At 50.5% G+C, this 21,552-nt stretch overlaps 1 protein-coding gene across 7 annotated transcripts in view; it reads right to left on the bottom strand.

Moving 5' to 3' along the window:
• NAV1 (neuron navigator 1) overlaps positions 1-21,552 on the bottom strand; it is a 269,569-nt gene that overhangs the window by 161,816 nt on the left and 86,201 nt on the right. For all 7 annotated transcript variants that reach the window (XM_078440775.2, XM_060644073.3, XM_060644074.3 and 4 more), the window contains exons 2-3: positions 12,050-12,784; positions 4,792-4,895 (exon numbers count right to left, since the gene is read on the bottom strand). In XM_078440775.2, the coding sequence (XP_078296901.1) occupies positions 4,792-4,895; positions 12,050-12,753 (808 nt within the window). In that variant the 5' untranslated portion in view covers positions 12,754-12,784. The remainder of the gene's footprint in view (positions 1-4,791; positions 4,896-12,049; positions 12,785-21,552) is intronic.

Below are 21,552 nucleotides of genomic sequence, written 5' to 3'. Positions count from 1 at the left end.
CGGCTACCCTGTTTATCCAAACAGGGCCTCCAGAGGCCCCTGAACTCCCGAGCCTCCTCCGGCCTACAGCAGCATGGAGCCGCCTGAGTCCTGCCAACATAGCTAATGCCATCTGCCCCTGTACTTGGTCTGTGTTTTCTAGTCAATTGTCTGCACGTCCTCTCTCCACGGATGGCTGGGACATCAGGCTCAGCTTAGCCCGAAAGTCCCCAGAGGGCAGGGAACATGGCGGTGTGAACTCAGCATGAAATGACACAGGTTTGCGATGACAGAGAAGCCAGTGACATCCCGGGGCTTGCTCACATTGAGGGGATGTCAGTAGGACTGTGGCTCACTGACCCCGTTTCCTTCCCCGTCATTTGGCGGAGGTTAAGGGAGAACGCGTCGAGCTTGAACGGTGTGCAGCCGACACAGGGAGTAAAGGCAGCAACGGGAAGGCAGGGGAGTAACACTAGCAGAGCATGACTTTTTGACAAGCCTGGATTCAAAACCTGGCACAGCCCCCTAGCTCTGTGTCCTCGGACGGGCGATTTCACGCACCCTCTCTGAGCTGGAGTTTCCTCATCTATAACACAGAACAAGAGTACCACCTACAAAGGGCTGTGTAAGGTGCTTATGAAGGACTTTATGTGAAGGATCCAGCACTGTGCTCTGCACACAGCAGGTGTTCAATAAATGGTAGGCCTTGTTACCATCTGGTCATTTGAGTGTTTGGGACATTGGAAGGCAGGGGTCCCGGCTTCAATTCACCTGCTAACTAACCAGGCAGTCTTGAGTCTTGAACAAGTCTGTTCCCTTCTGAGCCTCATCTCTTCCCACCGAAAATGAGGCCATATCTGGGTGATACATGAAGTTCATTAGAGTTCTGACTTCCTGTGTTCTTTGATTCCAAGTCATTCGTAGCCCTGGGGTACTTGGATTTGGCCTGAAGCTCCCAGAAGAGCCCAGTGGGCTTGCACCACTGTGCTGGAGCCACCTTTAAAAGCCCAGAACAAATTCCTCTCCCAGAGTCCAGTGACCAGACCTCTCCCCTGCCCTGGCGGAGGGCACACCAGGTTTGCAAGTTTTCTCAGAAGGGGACTCTATATCCCCATTCCTAAACCCACACGAAAACATGAAACACTTAATTATGGCTTAAAGATGGCGTCAGCTCAACAAGGGAGAGGAAAGGAGAAAAGCAAAACAACCCCAGCATAAGGCCAAACTCCACACTGCCCCTCCCATTCTATATATATCAACCCTTGTGTGAGAAGCAAGGCAGGGAGGAGGCTCTGGCTTGTTCCCCAATGACACATGCTATGATGAGAGAAGATCCCCTCATTATGTGTCCACTTAGCGCTCATTCAAACATGCCACAAAGTGGAAGTAATTAAGGAATCTGTGTCAACCTTGGGGCAACCTCTCCTAGTCCTCCTGCACACGGCCTCACACATGTGGGCACACAGAAATGTCAGCACTGGCTTCCCTTGGCTTTCCAAATTAAGATCTGATGGTGGCCTATGCAATGTTTTTGTGCTGACTGTTAGCAGATGGGACCAGCACAGGGCCCTGACCAGCACAGCCAGGTGAACCAGGACTGGGTTAGGGCACACACACCAACGCCCATGGGCTCGGGGCAGAACACCTTCGGGACATAGGAAGGCCAACCCCAACACCGCTGTTTGGTACCGAGTCATCATGGGAAATTCTCTTCCTGTTCTACAGAGCTTATTCCACCTCGTTTGGATTTTATCCCCAGGCAGCAGAGGTAAGAAAGTAGTACGAGGCTGAGAAAGGTCTTACCCTTTTCCTGCTCCCCTTAAGGCTTCTGTGTCCGCCCCCCCCCCCCCCGCCCCCGCAGATGCCTGGGTGCCAGAAAGGACCATATTGGGAAGAGGGCAGAGAAAGCCTGCTTGCTCCTCCTCAGCCGGCAAGAAACAGGCCCACAGAGGGTAGATGATTCCATAACCACTGACTTTCGATTCCTTCCTCACTCACTCAATTCACCATTTCACCAAACACTGACCAGCAGGCACGGTGCTACGTCATGGGGAACAAGATGGACTCACAAACAAGAAGGACATCTGAACCACAAAAGAAAGCAGACCGGCCCCTTGTCGTCTACAGATCGATATGGGAATCACAGGATCGATAACTGAAATGACTGGGCTGGGTTCTGTGAATGACACCGATATAGGATATGGCACTCTATTCTCCAAGGCACCCAAGTATCCTTCTACAAACTGGACAGCATAACCCCGGCGTTTTCCTCATGCTGCAGGGCCTCGTCAGGGAAGGACTGACTGGGCTGTCCTATTGACTCCTACAAGGGCAGGTCACCGGGTCACTGGGGATGCCAACAGATCCTGTGGGTCAGGCTCACTGGAGCGAATCCTTAGACTATGAACGCCTTGAAAACAGGTCAAAGTCGTATTCATCTTTATACATAAATGCCATTTCAAATTTTTAAATTATTTATTTATTTTTTTAAAAAAAATTGGGGCACCTGGGTGGCTCAGTCGGCTAAGCATCTGACTTCAGCTCAGGTCATGATCTCGCAGTTCATGGGTTCAAGCCCTGCATCAGGCTCTGTGCTGACAGCTCAGAGCCTGGAGCTGCTTCGGATTCTGTGTGTGTGTCTCTCTCTCTGCCCCTCCCTGTTCATGCTCTGCCTCTCTCTCTCTCAAAAATAAATAATAAATCCTTAAAAATTTAAAAAAAATACAGGCTCCATGCCCAATGTGGGGCTTGAACTCACGACCCCAAGACCGAGAATGGCATGCTCTACCGACTGAACCAGCCAGGTGCCCCTTATTCATCTTCTACCTTTGGGTTGAGCACGGTGTTTGGCACAAGACAAACACCCACTGATGGTTTGTTGGTTGAATGAAAGGAGAAATGAATGAATGAGTCACCACATGCTAGGAGTGAAGTTCAGAGGTAGGGGAGCAGGGCATAAAACGGAAGCCTTCCATTATCTCTCGTCTCATCTGTTTTCTTCAGGCTTGAGTACAGGCTCCCCTACAAAGCACAGGCAGACCCCAAATCTTTCCCTCCATCCAACCCTTCAAAGAGCTTGGTATATCGTTGGCCGAGATGGGTCACCATGACGACCAGCCAGTGCAGGGCAGAAGCCGTGCAGTGAACCTTGTTCCTCTTCCCCAGGAGCCTTGGAGGAAGCAAGGGTTTCTCACTTTCTTTATCGCCTCCAGAGGCTCATTGGCACCCCACCCCGCAGCGGAACCCAAACCAGCTAGCTGGGAAGGATGGTCTTCCGGCTGACAAGCCTGGGGAACTCCTAAAGCCAGTCTGCAGCAGACGCTAAACGTGAAAGTCCTCTCACCAACTCATCAGATAATAATTAGGACCGAGTGCCTGGTTAGGTGGAGATCATTAGCCTCCAACAACGTGGCATACACATAAGGAAGCCATTACACTAACAAAACTGCAAATGTAAAAATAGAGCTCCACATAGTTTCCTGGTTACCACATTCTAATTCTGATGGTTTTTCAGTGCCAGTGAAATTTGGTTTCCTTTGTCCCCCGCCATGCCCTGGTTCCTCTGCGTGTGTACTTGTTGTGGGAGGCAATGGCTTACTTTCTAGATGCCCAGTCTCTACCCCCGTAAACCTCTACAAGTCTTGCCATGGAATGCGTGTTGCTGCTCTGTTTTCAGGGTCACAATGGTCCCAAGACCACTGCTGGGGCCCAGGCCAGCAGAAGCCTCAAAAGGGCCCAGCCCCCAGCCAAGAGGAACACCCAACCACAAGCATACAGGGGACAAAGAAGGCAGAAATGGCACATCCAATGACAAGGGTCAGGCTGTGTTCTATGCCCCAGCTTTGCCCACCAGAGCAAAACACCAAGACGAAGCTAAGACAAACTCTCTGGACAATCCCAGGTTTGCCAAAAGCAAGCTCATTCTCTTCCTGGGGCAAGCAAAGGATAGGTAGAGCCGGTGCCCGGCAGGATGGAGTCTCCTGTATCTCTCGTGTGCACCACAGTCACCCTCTGGGTATTTCTTAAATGTTGCAAGAAAATCAGCACACACACCCAAATGCTGTGGAGAGTTTAGATTCTGACCAATGTAGTGCCTGACAGGCATTCACCCATCCATTCATTCACCAGTCACTCATTCAGAGACACCTGCTGAGCACCTGCCGTGGGCCGGAGGCCAGACTGGGGATGCACCTGGGAACAAGCAGTGTCTCTGCGCTTACAGAATATCACTGTATCCGACTTTCAGGGGTCTTCTTGGTGAGTCTCACATTCTGGCTCCTGAGGCTCAGTCACCAGGACTACAAGCATCAGGTGACTATAGGTCACTATGTTGTGACTATAGGGTGCCACAGGAAAGATGATATGTGTGGGAGCGGCCTGTGGAAAGTGGTCCCGGGAGAGGAAGCAGTCGTCAGGCAGTTAGCCAAATGGCTCTGGACACCATCGCTGGTTCCCAGGACACCTTCGCTGTTCATCTGGGCTTTGCTTGGAACCTGGCTCTTGCGTCTCAGTCTCCCAGCTTGTTACTTTTTTGTCAGGCCCTCGGTGGCTCCCGAAACCGACCCCTGGATAAACAGGGCACCCACTGGCCGCTTTCCTAGCCTGACTCTGAAGTGCTGCTTGATTTGATGGACCAACCCTGGGTTGAGTCAAGCATGGCAGAAACTCAAAGTGCAATTCACAGGTTGACGTCTCATGGTTAAGAGAGGGACCTGTTTAGCAAAGTCACTTCTTCCACATGGGCAGTGGGGAGACATCTAGTCCAGTGGCCTCTCCACCCCCAAGAGGAAGTCTTTCCCCCAGAACACTTACCTGTGTAGGAGAAGCTCTCCTCAGTCCCACCAGGGGGGCCAGAATAGCCATCGAGGGCCCAGCTAGCCTGGGGGACGGGACCAGGTTCCTGGTCTGTCTGAAGCCTGTGGGACAGAGAACGGGTGGTCACTCATAGCAGGGGTTCTCCTGGCCTCAAAGCTTCTCCAAGGAGCTAAGGAAATCCCCTTGGAGCTCGGATCTTCTCCTCTGCTGCGCCCTGCACCCCTCTGGGCTGGACCCTCCCTGGCAGGCACGCACACGTGTGCACTCCAGCATGCAGCACGCCTTGGGCAAACTTTGACCAGTGGTAGGGGTTCTGGGGGGGGGGGAACTCCAGAGGGCACGGGGATGCCCGATGCCAGTCACCCTTTGGTATTCCACCCATTCCCAGGAACACAAATCACCCACAGGACAGAGGAAACCCAGGCCTCGGGTCCTTCCTCCTGCTGCGATCCCTGCCTTCGGGCCATGCCTGCATTATAGCCATGCACACACAGAGGGAAGAGCTCCCTCTGAAGCTGAGGTCACTGACTCCTTATGAGAGCTCAGGGGGCACACAGGCCTCCTTGGGCTTGCTCACAACCCGGGGGAAGATGGAGGGGTAGGCTTAGTTGAGGTCACAATGACTCCAGGAGGATAAGTTCATGCTGGGCCAGTGTGGCAGCAGGAAGGAAGGGTGAGGTCTCCGGGCACCAGCTCCCAAGTGCATGCAGACTTCTGAGCACAACCCTAACTGTACAATCGCTCCCAGGAACAAAGGCTGTGGGAGCTTTTATTATAGGCAATTACCCTGGGCTCTCAGAGCTGGCCCGCCCACCCGTCCGCCCGCTGTCTCCAGCTAAATGGACCCTTTGGCAGCTTGGTAGGAGGGGGAGGGGTGAGCTGTACACGCAGGAGGGGAAGTTGACGGCTGGTCCTGGGGACGGGGGCTGGGTCAGGGGACCCTGTGAGTCTCCAGTGCGACTGAAATTTCATCTTCCTCTCTCCAGTTTTTCCTTTTTTCAACCTAGATGGCTGGGCCTCTGGGCTCAGCTCTGTTGTTAACTTGCTGTGCAATGCAGAGCAAATCTTTTCTCTCTCTGGGTCCCGCTTCCATCATGGGACAGAAGAGATGACCTCCAAGGCCCAGATCAGTCTGACAGTCCAGGGTTGTGTGAGGTGTTTGCTGCCCCTGGATGGCTCTTTCTAAGCCATGCAGGCAGTATTGAGTTCTTGTGTGAGTTCTGCCCTCCCCCTCTCTGCCCTCCCCCACTCACATTCTGTCCACTTAGGGCCATGCAGGCCCCTAAGGTGGGTGCTTGCAATAGAGCTGGGTGGGGGTACTCCGAGAAAGCAGGAGACCTCATCTTGCCCTGGGGACTGCTCAGTATGATGGGGTCACTCACCACGTACTACCATCAGTTCAATGTCAGCCTGATGTTTGAGTATTATGGGGATAAAGAAAAGCTGAAGTCGCTTGGTTTCCTGGAAGAAATGAGTATAGATCTGGGGTTTTGAAGGAATGCAACACACTGCTGAGAAAGTAATAGGACATTCAACTGGGGAGAGGGAATTCTATACAGTGTATACATGTTTCACTGAATAGCATTGTATATGTGGAGCTAGGCACCGCCTGACCCAGAGCAGGTAGGCAGTAACTAGCGTTAGAAATACAAATAGTTTGAGGTGCCTGGGTGGCTCAGTCGGTTAAGCGTCCCTGGCTCAGTCGGTTAAGCGTCCGACTTCGGCTCAGGTCATGATCTCGCGCTCTGTGAGTTCGAGCCCCGCGTCGGGCTCTGTGCTGACAGCCTGGAGCCTGCTTCGGGTTCTGTGTCTCCCTCTCTCTCTGGCCCTCCCCCTGGTCATGCTCTGTCTCTCTCTGTCTCAAAAATAAATAAACCTTAAGGAAATACAAATAGTTTGGGGCACCTGCGTGGCTCAGTTGGATAAGCATCCAACCGAGGTCATGATCTCACAGTTCGTGAGTTCGAGTTCTGCGTCTGTGCTGACAGCTCAGAGCCTGGATCCTGCTTTGGATTCTGTGTCTCCCTCTCTTCTCTGGCCCTCCCCCCACCTTCCCCCAGTCATGCTCTGTCTCTCTCTGTCTCAAAAATATACAAATAGTTTGGGGCGCCTGCATGGCTCAGTTGGATGAGCCTCCAACCGAAGTCATGATCTCACAGTTCACGAGTTCGAGTTCTGCATCTGTGCTGACAGCTCAGAGCCTGGAGCCTACTTCAGATTCTGTGTCTCCTCCTCTCTCTCTCTGCCCTCCCCCTCTCTGCCCTCCCCCACTCACACTCTGTCCACTCTCTCTCAAGTAAACATTTAAAAAAAAATACAAATAGTTTGCTCTCATGCTTGTTAGAGCTTGCACTGGCCCAGGAACACTGAGGAAGGCAGCCTCTATTGCTCTAACCTCAGTTGATTTCACACTTTCATCTCTGCCTGCCTCCATTCTCCCCCCCCCACCCAAACTCAGCCAGGAACCCCAGTGTCTCTCCTCTGTCTCTCCTCACTTTCACTTTCCAGCCCAAATGGACAGTTTCATCTATGTTAGAAGTTGGCTAGACGTTGAACCTGAGAGAAGAAAACCAGTAACCCTATCCTGACACCATTGCCTGTACCCTCCTAACTGAAGTCTGATCAGAGGAGGGAAGGAGAGAACTGTTAGAAAAGGAAAACACCCGGCAGTTGGAAAAAGGCAGCAACAGGGTGGTGATCCTTTAGGCGGCCTTTTTCCAGGAGAGCAGAGGAGAAGGAGGTTGAAGACCTGAGGAAACCTGAGGGAACCTGAGAGAACCACAAGTATGAGACCAGAGGATCTGGAGAGCAGACTGAGAGGCATTTATGCCTTTTCTGGGTCCAGCGAGCAGGGGCAACCAGAGGGAGGCAGCGGCAGGTCAGAGAAGAGGCAGGAGATGAACTTCATTGGGAAGGGCCACACTCAGATCCTAGGAAAGAGATGGTTATGGGCAAGGAAAAAGATGGCTGATGGATTTGTTCCCTGGAGAAGCAGGTCAGGCAGGACAGGCTGGAGACGGGGAGAGGAGCATGATAACCTCTCTTCTGTGATCAGCTGGAGCTTTGCAGAAGGCCAAAGTAAAGGCTAAGGTGCTGGGGGGTGGGGGCAGGAAATTTCCATGAAGACAGGAGATCTGTGACTTCTAGGGAGCAAATGGCACCTCCTTGGCTATGAAACTTGCAAAGGTAGCCCAGCCTGGCCCTGGGCAGCAGCTCCAGGTCCCACGGGGCGTACCGGGCTCCCACCAGCCTGCTTGCGGCACATAGGGGTGCCTTCGTCCTAATCTTTCCTTGCCCAAACCATGACCCTCCCTACCACCCTAATCCAGGGCCAGGATTAGAGCAGGGTGTAGGAGGGAGCATGGTAAAGGACCGCCTCCTCTCCGGGGTTGGTACAACACATTTCCACTTCTGTTTCAAATGCAAACATGCAATAAATGTTTGTACATGTGCTGCCAAAGCGAGCATAACATGCAGTAAGGTGTTGCATTGGAATGTTCCAAGGAAGGAGTTCTGACCTCTTCGAAAAATGTCAGAGTCTAAATCTGCCAAGGGACTTGTAGGGTAGGTAATGTAAAATCTTAAACAATTTAATGCCTAGACACTTTTCCCAAAGATTGAATTCAAAATGAAGGAGATCAGGTAGGAGAAGAAAGTCAAAGAGTCACCAGGGAAACACTGTACTAATTGGGAAAAGGCCACGCGAAGGAAGGTCTGCCCTGCATTTTTGCTTCCTTGCGTTCTCTCATCAGCGGGAGAATCTACGTGGCGGGCACGAGGGACAGAAGTGAGGAGCTCCTTAGGAAAAGCCACACGGAGTGCTGCGTGGGCAGCCCTTCAGGCAGAAGAGATGCTCCGAGAGGCAGGGATCGCCCAGGTAAGAATGTCCTTTGATCGTGGAGTCAGCTAGAATGCCTGCCATGACGGGAAGCTCACTGCCTTATCAGTAATTTGTAAACCTCTCCAGTTGCTGGCAAGTTTTTCCCACTCACCTTCCAGTCTGTCTCAAACTGACTTCCAACCACCATGATGCTTAGTGCTCTGGAGCTGCACCAGGTAAATCTAAGTTATCTTACAACGTGACAGCTCTTCAAATATTGGAGAACAGCTCTCAGAGCCTCTCGCGAAGCCTTCCTTTTCCAAAGTAAACTGCCTCGGTTCCTTTCACCATTCTTCTCACACCTTTTTTGGATCCCGCACCAACCTGTCCGTCTTTCTCGAAATGTGTTTTTGCGCATCAGTGTCCTTTTAAAATGCGATGTCCTGAAGTGATACTCTAAAAGAGGCCTGACCACATGGTGAACAGAGTGGGAATATTGGCTTCCTTGTCCTGGACACCGGACATCTACTGCTGAGGTGTAAGAGTGCCCAGAACTTTTCAGAGCCTGAGTCCCACTGTTGGCTCCTAATAAAAGTCAAAGCTCCTCACGGTTTCCAGTGCCCCCCTCCAGACGCTCTGTCACCACAAACACTCCCTGTGTCCCAGGAATGGTGTACCAACTTTTTTTTTTAAATTTTTTTTAACATTTATTTATTTTTGAGACAGAGAGAGACAGAGCATGAACAGGGGAGCGTCAGAGAGAGAGGGAGACACAGAATCCGAAACAGGCTCCAGGCTCCGAGCTGTCAGCACAGAGCCCGACGCAGGGCTCAAACTCACGGACCGCGAGATCATGACCTGAGCCGAAGTCGGCCGCTTAACCGACTGAGCCACCCAGGCGCCCCTGTACCAACTTTTTAAACCCCAAATGGAAGTGGGTTTCTCCTCACACTAGCACAGAAAGAAAACCCAGAAAGTCAGGTTAGTCAGGGAGGTACTTAATTTGCATTTGAGCCTCTCTAAACCATGTGACGCTCAGTAATTAAAACTTGGGTTTCCTTACAAATAACCCAGTGAAGAGATGGGCATAAAACATGAATAGACACTTCTCTCAAGAAGACATCCGGATGGCCAACAGGCACATGAAAAGATGCTCAACGTCGCTCCTCATCAGGGAAATACAAATCAAAACCACACTCAGATATCACCTCACGCCAGTCAGAGTGGCCAAAATGAACAAATCAGGAGACTATAGATGCTGGAGAGGATGTGGAGAAACGGGAACCCTCTTGCACTGTTGGTGGGAATGCAAATTGGTGCAGCCACTCTGGAAAACAGTGTGGAGGTTCCTCAGAAAATTAAAAATAGACCTACCCTATGACCCAGCAATAGCACTGCTAGGAATTTATCCAAGGGATACAGGAGTACTGATGCATAGGGGCACTTGTACCCCAATGTTTATAGCAGCACTCTCAACAATAGCCAAACTATGGAAAGAGCCTAAATGTCCATCCACTGATGAATGGATAAAGAAATTGTGGTTTATATACACAATGGAGTACTATAGGGCAATGAGAAAGAACGAAATATGGCCCTTTGTAGCAACGTGGATGGAACTGGAGAGTGTGATGCTAAGTGAAATAAGCCATACAGAGAAAGACAGATACCGTATGTTTTCACTCTTATGTGGATCCTGAGAAACTTAACAGAAACCCATGGGGGAGGGGAAGGAAAAAAAAAAAAGAGGTTAGAGTGGGAGAGAGCCAAAGCATAAGAGACTCTTAAAAACTGAGAACAGGGGCGTCTGGGTGGCTCAGTCGGTTGGGCGGCCGACTACGGCTCAGGTCATGATCTCGCAGTCTGTGAGTTCGAGCCCCACATCGGGATCTGTGCTGAGAGAGCTCTCTGCTTCCGATTCTGTGTCTCCCTCTCTCTGCCCCTTCCCTGCTTGCTCTCTCTCTGTCCCTCTCTCTCTCTCTCTCAAAAATAATAAACATTAAAAAAAAATTTAAAAAAAAAAAAAAAAAACTGAGAACAAACTGAGGGTTGATGGGGGGTGGGAGGGAGGGGAGGGTGGGGGATGGGTATTGAGGAGGGTACCTTTTGGGATGAGCACTGGGTGTTGTATGGAAACCAATTTGACAATAAACTTCATATATTGAAAAAAAAACTTGGTTTCCTTAATGTGGCCATTTTAGTAAAGTTATATATATATATTTTTTAATTATTATTATTATTTTTAATGTTTGTTTATTTTTGAGAGATAGAGCATGAGCGGGGGAGGGGCAGAGAGGGAGGCAGACACAGAATCTGAAGCAGGCTCCAGGCTCCGAGCTGTCAGCACAGAGCCCGACGCGGGGCATGAACCCACAAGCCATGAGATCATGACCTGAGCTGAAGTCAGACGCTTAACCGACTGAGCCACCCAGGTGCCCCAGTAAAGTTATATTTTTATTTAAAAAGCGTGTGTACTAAGGGCACCTGGGTGGCTCAGTTGGTTAAGCCACCGACTCTTGGTTTCAACTCAAGTCATGATCTCACGATTCGTGGGTTTGAGCCCCACGTCAGGCTCTGTGCTGACAGTGTGGAGCCTGCTTGGGATTCTCTCTCTTTCCTTCCCCTGCTCTCTCTCTCTCTCTCTCTCTCACTCTTTCAAAACAAATAAACATTTAAAAAAAAAAAAGGAAAAAAGAAAAAGAAGCATACGTACTTGATGGACATGTTTTCCTATGCACTCAAGTCGCCATGTCTGAAGAAAACCAGAGACTAATTTGTTGACCATGTTGTTATGAATGGTGGCTGGGCCAGCGCCAAAGGTGGCAACCCCTGTCTGACCATTTAGAAAGCAATACTGACTGTCCTTGGTAGGCCAGGCACGAGGTAAACAGTTATGTATAAAGAAATATGGTAAGTGGACAGAAAGAGACTGAGTGACAGACAGACAGATACAGAGTATTATGGGAGGGCCAAGAGGAACAGTTAGGACTTCACTCACTATGAACTGAAGGCACCATGCCCATGACAATGCAGTTAGTCTAACTCACAGTGGTGGCAAATATCCCAGATGAGCTGGGTGAGACTGACCTACCTACCTGCACCTCTAGCTGCTTAAGCATCCACAACACCCTAATCTACTGTCTCAGAGCCCAGGGAGATGGACATTTTGGGATGATACTCTCCTTATGATCCTGTTTGTTACAGAGTCCCCAGAGTTGAGGCCTCTGACAAAAACCTTGCTTAGATCCTGGTCCACCTTTTATGTCCCCAATCCTATCTCCACTCTCCCAACTCTTTGCCTCACTTCTTCTATACTCCAGGCCCCCTGGTCTCCACCAGCTACTCATCACCCAGGCTCCCTCCTCTTTGGACTTGCCACTGAATCCCAGCTCCATGCTTCCCTCCCTTCCTCCCCATCTGCCCCCCACCCCAGCTCACCTGTACTGGAAGGGGGCTACTGTGGCTGTGACTGGCTGACTCTGCTGATGGACCGAGGCGAAGCTGATGGCCCCTGGGGTGGGGGAGGGGCGCTTGCTCTGCACAGGGCTGCACACTGGGGAAGAAGCCCCTGATGCTGCCCCGGCATCAGGCTCCAAAGACTTCGAGACCCCTGGACTTTTGTAGTTTCCCGGGTGGTTAGGAGGTTTTCGACCTTCAGGAGCCCCTGGTATTTGAGTTTCTCCATGAGAGCTCATTCGGGAGGGGCTCCTGCCCCGGGTCTGGCGGACTGGAATCCCTTCCTGAGCCACCTTCTTCTTTCCCTGGGTACCTTGTGTCTCCCCAGTTCTTCTGGACCCAGCCCGGCTGGAGAGGGCAGCTTTTGGGCTTGCCCTGGGACTGCTCCATGGGGAGCTGGAGAGGCCTTCACCACCCTCAGCTGACTCTCTCCCTGCCCCAGAAGTCTTGGGGGAGCCTCTCCCCCGAGAGGCCTTAGGAGAGGAGTTTCTGGAAGGGCCTCCTGCTTTGCCCAGTCTCGGGGAGGCCGAACGCTGGGGGCTCAGGGCCAGGCCAGCCTGGCGTGGCCGCAGCTGGGGAGAGGCACCCGGTGTATGAATCCTGGTCTGGGAAGCAGCTCGAGGCACAGGTATGGAGGAGGCATAGTGGGGCCGGCTGGCCGAGTTCACATTGGCCATCCCATTCATGGTTGGCAAGGTGGCAATGAGGACTACTGTCCTGCAGAGAGAGGAGAGAAAAGAAGATCGTTAGGCACCATCCTGAGTTTCCGTCCCTGAGGGTATAAAGATGATGATGAGGTCAGGGGAGGAGGCATCAGCATCCAGGCTGGACACTGGGACTCCTGGCTTCACATCCTGATTCAGTCAGTGCCTCCCTGCCTGACTCTAGACAAAAACCCCTTTACCTCCCCTCTCTCAAATGCTGCTGTGAGTCTCCTATGCAGACACATACGTGAAAGTGTTTGGGGAACTATGGTGCTCTCTACAAACGGAGTTAATTTGACTTCCCTTGCCTCTGTTGCCCTCCACTGATAGGGGATAGACCCTTCCTTGTAGCCTGAGTCTACAAGGCACTGACCACGGTAAACCAACTTCCTTGTGCCGTCCGCCTTTGCTCTGCGTGTTCCTTCCACTTGCCACTTTATCTGACGAAAGTGCCCAGGATACCTCTCCAGCGGAGTGTAATCCTCCAGATCCCACTGGGCCCAAAGGCGGAGCAGCCGATCCCAATCCCCACCAATCATAAACTTGCGAACCTTCTCTGACCTCGGGCTCCTGCCACCTGGCTCATACTATTCACTGGTCCTCGTTGATGCCCATCTCTCCTGGTCCCTATCCACTGCCCCCACCCCTTCAGTCACTGGAGATTTGGGCACTGGACTCACAGTCTTCCTTTCTAGCCCATTCCGCATCCACCTCCCAACCTAGCAAAAGTGACCTCTGCCACCCTGGGCCTCTGGTCTCACAGATTAAGTGTCCCACGTTTAGATACAGGCAGAACCCTGTAGGTACCCCCCCTCCCCCAGCACTCAATCCCTTCCCTCCCAGACCCTGATCCATTAATTATCGCATCTCTCTCCCATACCCTCAACCTCTCCTCCTCTACCAGCTTCTCTTCCCTGCCATGTTAATTAATGAATTAATTGCTCTATTAATCACTTTCATTCCCAAGGGAATTTGAAGCCATTTACAAAGACACAATCAATCAATTTCAGATAGGTGAAAGAGTTAAGTGTAGGAAATGTAGAAAATGAAACCATAAAAGAATTTTCAGAGCACACACATAAATGCTTCCATACTTTTGTTGTGGGAAAGGCCTTTAGATGCCCCACGTCAGAGGCAGAAATTACAAAAGAAAGCACTGATAGACTTGAGTGCATAAGAATGAAAATCTCTGTATGAACACAAGAGCCCTTTCAAAAGGCTCAAGCCACCAAGAAACTATAAAGATACTTGCAACATATATGGGGGACAAGGAGTTAATACCTTTAAGCACAGGGAATTCTACCAAATCAATAAGAGAAAGCAAATGCCCCACAGAATAAAAAGCAAAAGACTTGAACAAGGAATTCACAAAATAATACGTACAATTGGCCAAAGCCCAACAAAAAGAAAAGGCCTCCTTAAAATCGAAGAGATGCCCGTGAAATGTTATCATTTCTGCTATCAAATTTACTACCTTTTAGAAAATGCATATTATCCACCATTGGTACAGGGCCACAGGGCTCTCATACACTGCTGTGGGAACAATGCCAGATCTAGAAATGTGTCCTAGGGAAAGGATTGAAAATGTAGGCATATGTTTATGTACGAGGAGGCAAATGCTCAAGTTGACTCTCCAGGGGTAAACGGGCTCTGGGTGAAGACGGAGACAGAGGACATGTGGGCAGAGAAAAGACCACCACAGTACGGCTGGTCCACCCGAGACCACTGGGGTGGCCCCTTTCACACTGTGGAAAAAGCTGTCGGCAACTGCAAGGGATTGTTTCTGGCTGTTGTTGGCCTTGCTCTCTGACCTTTGACTCTGTGGCCCGGGATCAGTTACGGGCTAAACTGTGAGAAGTCAAGGTAGACCCCTAAACATTGATGGATTTATAGAACTACAGCGCGAAATGACCGAGAGTCAGGGCTTCAGGACTGCCCTACTCACGGATGAAATAATTTCCACTAGGAAGAGAAAAGCAATGACCGCCTCCTCCTTTCCTCTGATTTGTACCTGAATGACTTGATGCCACTATTGAATGAGCTGAATGTGCTCCAGCAGACAGGGCAAAGCCGTGTGTGTTCAGGCACGCACAACCAGCTTGCCTCCACTCCTCCAGTGGCTGCCCCATCACCTAGGCCCGTAGGACCCCGTCCAAGGCTTCCCTGACTCCTACTTCCTTCCCACCCACCAGGCCACAGTCTGAAAGGACGCTCTTAAGTCACCCTTTGCCTGCCCACCGTCTCCCATACAGGGCGTGCTGCCCTGCCCCCAGCCCCCAGCGTGCCAAAGACAGTCCCATTGGAGGGCCTGAGAAGTACTTTCACAAAGAGATCTCAGAATGTGTCAAGTAGGTACTAACAGCAGCTGTGAGAATCTCCATGCTCAGCCTGCAAAGTAAGAACAGGATAAAATCTAGCAACTGCTGCCAGGTGGAGAAATAGAGGGTCTTTAAGATAAGAAGGAGCACTATGCTTTAGCCTGGCCTCAAGACCGTAGTGAGAATTCCTCCCCAGTAGTGGTGAGAGCAGATTTACTCTGTCATCCTTCTCCTATCCCGCCATTCCACTAACGATCAGCTACGTGCCTCAGTGACAATGCCAAGCAGGACCAAAGGGACAAGAATGGACCCGATTAAAGGTATGTGTGGTCCCTGAGCTGCTGACCTTGGCATCCAGCACAGAGCTGAGCCATGCACTGGCCGACTGAGCTAATCAGCTGGCCACCCACGACAAGGACCCAAGACCACTGACCCATGACAGCCATACCCCTGAGATTTCAGCGTTCCCCTGTTTAATCCCTGCACTGGCACGGTGCCACACAGGCCACTTCTGCCTCTCCCCTTGGGCTGAGTCCCCATCAGGGGACCATGGCCACATGAGCACACCAGACCACCCCCTTTGGGAGCTACCTCTGTGATGAAACCTAGAGCTGTATCTAGGCTCCACCTGCACCTCTCCTGGGAACCGCTCCCCTACCCACGTTGTAGTGCCCAGGGACCCCCCAAGAGCCCAACTCACCTACGTTGTCCCTGAAGCATCCCCAGACTCCCCCAAGCCCTACATCAAGGACTGACCAGAGTTCCAGCCAAGAGAGCCCCAAGGCGGAGAAAGCTGATTCTACTTCACTTACTGATGGAGCAGATGCAGTTGCTGCTTTCACTGGATCATCATTTTTTCAAAGGCTGATGGAAGAAGATTTAAAAACATTCCTGTGGTAGGTCACAGGAGCCACACCCCTCCCTCTTCACTGCAGTTGGGGCCCTGCTCTCTCCCGCCCCCCCGCCCGTGCCCATGACAGCCCTCACCTAGACCGGGAACAGCACCACACAGGATGTAACAACCACTCTCCCAGGTGGGAGCCTAGGAGAATCAGACCACCCTTAGGTCTACAATCAGGTGGTGGAGGAGGGATCCCCAAATACATTGAGCTCTTTTAGCCTGGCAGGAAAGGGGGCACAAAGGAGCCTTCCTGGTTTGCCTTTAGAGTGGGAACTCCCAGGTGCTTCAGTATCCTTACAGAGATCTCAAGGGGACACCCAGCAAATCCCTCTTCTCTAGATGGTATCAGGATCTCTCTTTCATTGAGACATGGTTTCTAACCCTCACAACAACCTTCTAAAGTAGCTTTTATTATCCCCATTTGCCAGGTCAGGAAAACAAGGCTGAGAAGGTTAAGTCAGCTGCCAAACGACAAACAGCTAGAGAGCAGTAAAGCTGCGATTCAAAAGCAGATGAGCGGGGCACCTAGGTGGCTCAGTCGGTTCGGCGGCCGACTTCGGCTCAGGTCATGATCTCACGGTCTGTGAGTTCGAGCCCCGCGTCGGGCTCTGGGCTGACAGCTCAGAGCCTGGAGCCTGTTTCAGATTCTGTGTCTCCCTTTCTCTCTGCCCCTCCCCCGCTCGTGCTCTGTCTCTCTCTTCTCAAAAATAAATAAACATTAAAAAAAAAAAAGATGAGCAGGACCCTGAGGCCCAAGGATGGATTCCCTAGACCACAGCTACCAGTGCAAGTCCAGCCTCAGGAGGTACTCCTCAGCCTCCATATCCACACTGTTGTTGCTGTGATTGACAGGTCTGGGCCTTCCAGAGATGTGGGGGAGGGTAGAGGGGGCATAAATCCAGTTCACAGGGTGGAAAACAGAAAAGGAAATCAGTCACGGGCCTCTGGAGGAGGCCTCCTCCTCCTCTCTTTTTCTCCAGCACTCCTCAGATCTAGCCAGCTACCCTTGTACTGTTCATATCTTGTTTGCCTTTGGTGGTACTAGGGGTCAAGGTGGTCTCAGGGCACTGCCTTGTAAGAGGCTATAGGCAATGAATGCGGCTGGGGAGGGAGATAATGGGCCAAATCCAGCCTGGCCACATGCTTAATATGCCCAGTTGGCAGCAGATGGCATACTTGGGGTAGGTGGGAATTGAGGAGGAAGACTATGGAATTACAAGACTACAGTAGATGGGAGACCTGGGGAAAAGGGGGGAGAGAGTGCTCATGGGAAGCAGGGTCTTAACTGAGATACATGGACAATAGTATCTCCAATAGTATCTCAAGGGTGAGGCCTCTGTGCAGATGATCTCTGCTGCGGCCCCAAAAGTTATCTACCGGCCATGGCACCCAAGCTGCATTGTTAATGGACCGAGTGATTTGGGAAGCTCCCATACTTGCTCTGGGGCTCAGTTTCTCCTTCTGTCAAATGAGGGGGAAATTCTGCCTCCTTGCTCTCCATAGCTTCATGTCCTAAGGAGGCTGAACGAGGTAGTATCTAGAAAATGTTCAGCCTCCTGGGGAGAACAGGGTTAGCTGTAATGGCTTCCATTTCCTGGTGCTCACTGTCAGACAAAAATGTCCTAGAGAAGCAGGACAATCTATATCTCTTTTGGACAGGCCCTGTTCAAGTACCGGCTGTCAGTACTAATCATCTTTTGTGATACCTTCACAATATATCTGGGGAGGCTCAAGGGCAGAAGGTGAGGAGCTAGGAGTGGAAACAAGGAGACCATTTCTTTCTTATGTGAATGTGTATGTGCATGCACATGTGGTGCTGGGGAATCCTACCAGATCCCCTACTCCTCAACACGCTCTCTCTTCTTCCTTCCCCTTCTTCCTTCCGCCCTGATCTGCAATTTCATTTAACCTCAGTGAATAGATTCAAGAAGAGGGTCTCACTTGAGACCTTGTTTCTTAGTTACTCATTCCAGGGATCTCTGTCCTCGATAAATTACATTAGGGAGTTAATACTCCCCATTACAAAAGCTCGTAGCACTTTCGAAAGGATTCACAGCAAGATCCCTTTGTTCAACAACACACACCTTGGTTGAATACCTTCCACATGCCAGGTGCATTGCCAGGTGCTGTGGCAATCACCATGGCTGAGACCTAGGTTCTGCTCTCAGGGAGCCAACAATCTGGTATGGGGAAGCAGGAAACATGCGCAGTCATCACAAGCACACATGCAGTGTGTCAAAAGAGGCAAAACAAAGTGCTATGGGGCTGTGTGTGTATCAGTCTGACAATAAGGTAGAATCAGAGAAGGCTACAAGGAAGAGGCAGCAGCAGGGTTGGGGGTTGGTCTGAGATCTGGCAAACAGCAGATTTGATGACTGAACCTTCCATGCCCAGGGGTCTATCCATCAGTGCTCCAACACATACTCTGCTCTTCAGTGTAGTGGTGACAGAATAAACTCTGGAGTCACAGTGTCTAGGTCCAAAGCTTGGCTCTGCCATTTGCTGATGATGTAGCCTTGGGCAAATTCCATAAACTCTGAGCTTCCTCATTGGTAAAATGAGGCTGAGACTAGGATCTCCTCTTCACTGCTTTGAAGAGTAAATTAGTTAATACATGTAGTGCTTAGAATGGAACCTGGCACATAATAAGGACTCAACAAGTATTGTTATTATGATCATAGGGACAAAGGACTTTTTTCCAAGTGTCCCTCCATCCTAGATGCCCAGGGATGGAGGCTGAGCTGCCTGGTTCTTCTAGAGCCTCCAGCAGAGCAAAGGAGATCAGAGACCCTGCCAGGCTTGGATCAAAAACCTGTAGCATTAACAGGAAAAACACTGCCCATGATGGATGCAGTAACACCCACCAGTGGATGGGGTAGGAAACTAGATAGTTTGGAAATTGTGTAATGGAAAGAGTAAAGGCTTCTGAGTCAGGAAGACCCGGGTTCAAATCCCAGATTTGCTACTTCTTGCTATGTGGCTTTAGATAAATTATTCAACTTTTTTGAACCCAAAGTCCTCATCTGAAATAAGCGGTCATAGAGTTTTGTAAAGATTAAATGAGAGAATAAAGATAAGGTACTTAGCACGGTGCCTGGTGCATAGTAGGTACCCAAGAAATGGCAAAAATTATGTTAAGGAGAACAGCTGCCCTTCTTCCCAAAAGGGAAGGAGACAAATTCAGACACAGACTGGGACAATCTGATGGATGGCAGGTGAGTCGAGAGGCTGGTGGCATCCAGGGAGAAGTGGCACAGTCCCAGCCATTGAACACAGTGTGTAGCCCTACCCGACATGTACTTCCATTTTGTCCCCCTCTGCCTTTTTCAGTCCACACCCCAACTGTCTGTTTTCTCATCCTCACCCTGGGGTCTTGCTTTATTTTTAAATCCAACACTTTTTAATTGCATTTACCGACTGCATGCCAGGCACAGTTCTGTTTTTTAAGTTACATTAACTTGCAATTGGCCTATGAGTTGGTGCTATTATATTATCATTCCCACTTCACAGGCAAGTGGCAGCAAAGCACAGAGAGGCTGAGGAATTTGCTCGTAATCACACAGCTGGTAGATGGGAGAGCCAAGATTAAGCACAGACAGTGGAACCAGCCAGTGCCTGTAACTACCCTGCTCTGTTGCTCATCCTACAGCCTCAATCCAGGCCTCACAGCTGACTCCCTCGCACCCCCAACCTCCCAGCTTTTGTCAGCCTTGAATCATTCTGGCCTCAGGCCCCATCAGGACAAACAGAGGCCCCTGGCTCCGCAATGCTCTGTAAACCCCAGAGCCAGGAAGTAATTTTGGCCTATAAATATTTCACTCTAGCTCGGAATGTGGGGAGAGCTTAAGCGCCAGTTCCCTCAGATCTGCAGGGTCAGAGGCGGGATGAGGGGAGGGAAGGCGGGCACTGTATTCAGCGGTCCCTTCCAGGTCTGGAGGACTAGCCAGGCTGCAGATTTCCAGCCAAGACTCTCTGCCGCCCTTTCTGCCCTTGAGACTCCCGCAGAGGTGGCGGAGTGGGCGGGGCGCGCGCTGTGCGCGGGGCGGCGGCCGTGGTGCTGATAGGACAGCTCCTCCTGCAGTGGCCCCGTTAAAGGAGCCGCGTCTGCGCTTTGTGAATGTGGTTAGGATGCCCATTTCAAAAAGTCAGAACATTTTAACCACAGCATCAAAAGGGTGGATATGGAAGACGAGAAGAGAAGAGAAGAGAAGAGAAGAGAAGAGAAGAGAAGAGAAGAGAAGAGAAGAGAAGAGAAGAGAAGAGAAGAGAAGAGAAGAGAAAAGAAAAAAGGGGGTGCTTGGGTGACTCAATCGGTCAAGTATCCCCTCTTGATTATAACTCAGGTCATGATCTCACGTTTGTGAGTTCGAGCCCGGCGACCGGATCTGTGCTGACAGCCTGCTTGGAATTCTCTCTCTCCCTCTTTCTCTGCCCACTCCCTGCTCATATGTGCTCTCTCACAAAATAAACATTAAAATTTTTTTTTAATAAAAAATAAAAGAGAAGACAAATGAAAGAGAAGAAAAAGAAATGGAGGAAGGAAGGAAAGGAAGGAAGGGAGAGAGGGAGGGAGGGAGGAAGAAAGGGAGGAAGGAAAAGCAAAAAAAAAAATGTCTGGGAAGTGGGACTCTGGGTGCTGATCAGATGACTCCATCATGAGCTGAGTGAATTTGGGCAAATGATTTATCTTCCCTGGTTTGTTACTGAAAGGCTGAAACATAAGGAGGAAAAACTTGGCTTCTCAGGAAGAGGGAAAGATGGTTAAAGTTTGCAGTATCTCTAGACTCAAGCACTGAGGTACAGATGCTGCACAGTAGAGGGTAGTGGTTAAGAACATAGGACCTGGAGCATCTTCCCAACACCCCACCCCCATGCAAAGCTAGCTTCCACTGCAGCTTCCTAGCTTGTGGTCCTGAGCAAGCTATTTAGCCTCCCTGGTCTGCTTCCTCGTCTGTAAAATAGGAATGATAATAATAACAATATCTATATAATGTCGTTATAAAAATTCAGTGAGTTATTATAGGAAAATCATTAAGACAGTGCCTGGCTCATACAAACCCATACAAATCACTGAATAAATGTTAGTTATTAAGTCAACTAGAGCATCAGCACAGCATGTATCTCCCTTCTCTGTTCTACTCACATGTCCCACTGGCATCTTTTGTCACAGACAGTCAGAACAACATAAATGTTATCACATATATTTCCCTCTAACCTAAATTTCTATTTCCTCATTTGAGTATGAGTAGGACAGAGTTTACATGGGATTGGGGTAGGGAGGATAAACAAAGTTGGAGAATTTTCCAAAATAAACTGTGGCAGGGACTAGTGAGACACATGGGGAAACCTCTCTCGCGGGGCCCCTTCTGAAGTTGGGGCAGTCCTGACAGCAGGAGGGTGGCCTAGGGGCAACCTCTTCAGAGGCAGCAGGTGGACAGGATGACTCTCAGGGATCCACACACTACAGACAAAACTGGACTCACGCAGGCCTCTGTGCAAGATTTCTTCCTCTACCTGCCACGTACTGTCTTCTGTCCTTGAAAGCCTGACTGGCTCCTCCCA

This window comes from Panthera onca, chromosome F1 (genome assembly GCF_046562875.1).
Source record: "Panthera onca isolate mPanOnc1 chromosome F1, mPanOnc1 haplotype 2, whole genome shotgun sequence".
NCBI classification, from domain to species: Eukaryota; Metazoa; Chordata; class Mammalia; order Carnivora; family Felidae; genus Panthera; species Panthera onca.
Note: the sequence above shows the minus strand (reverse complement) of the source record. Positions and strands in the feature narration are given on the sequence as shown.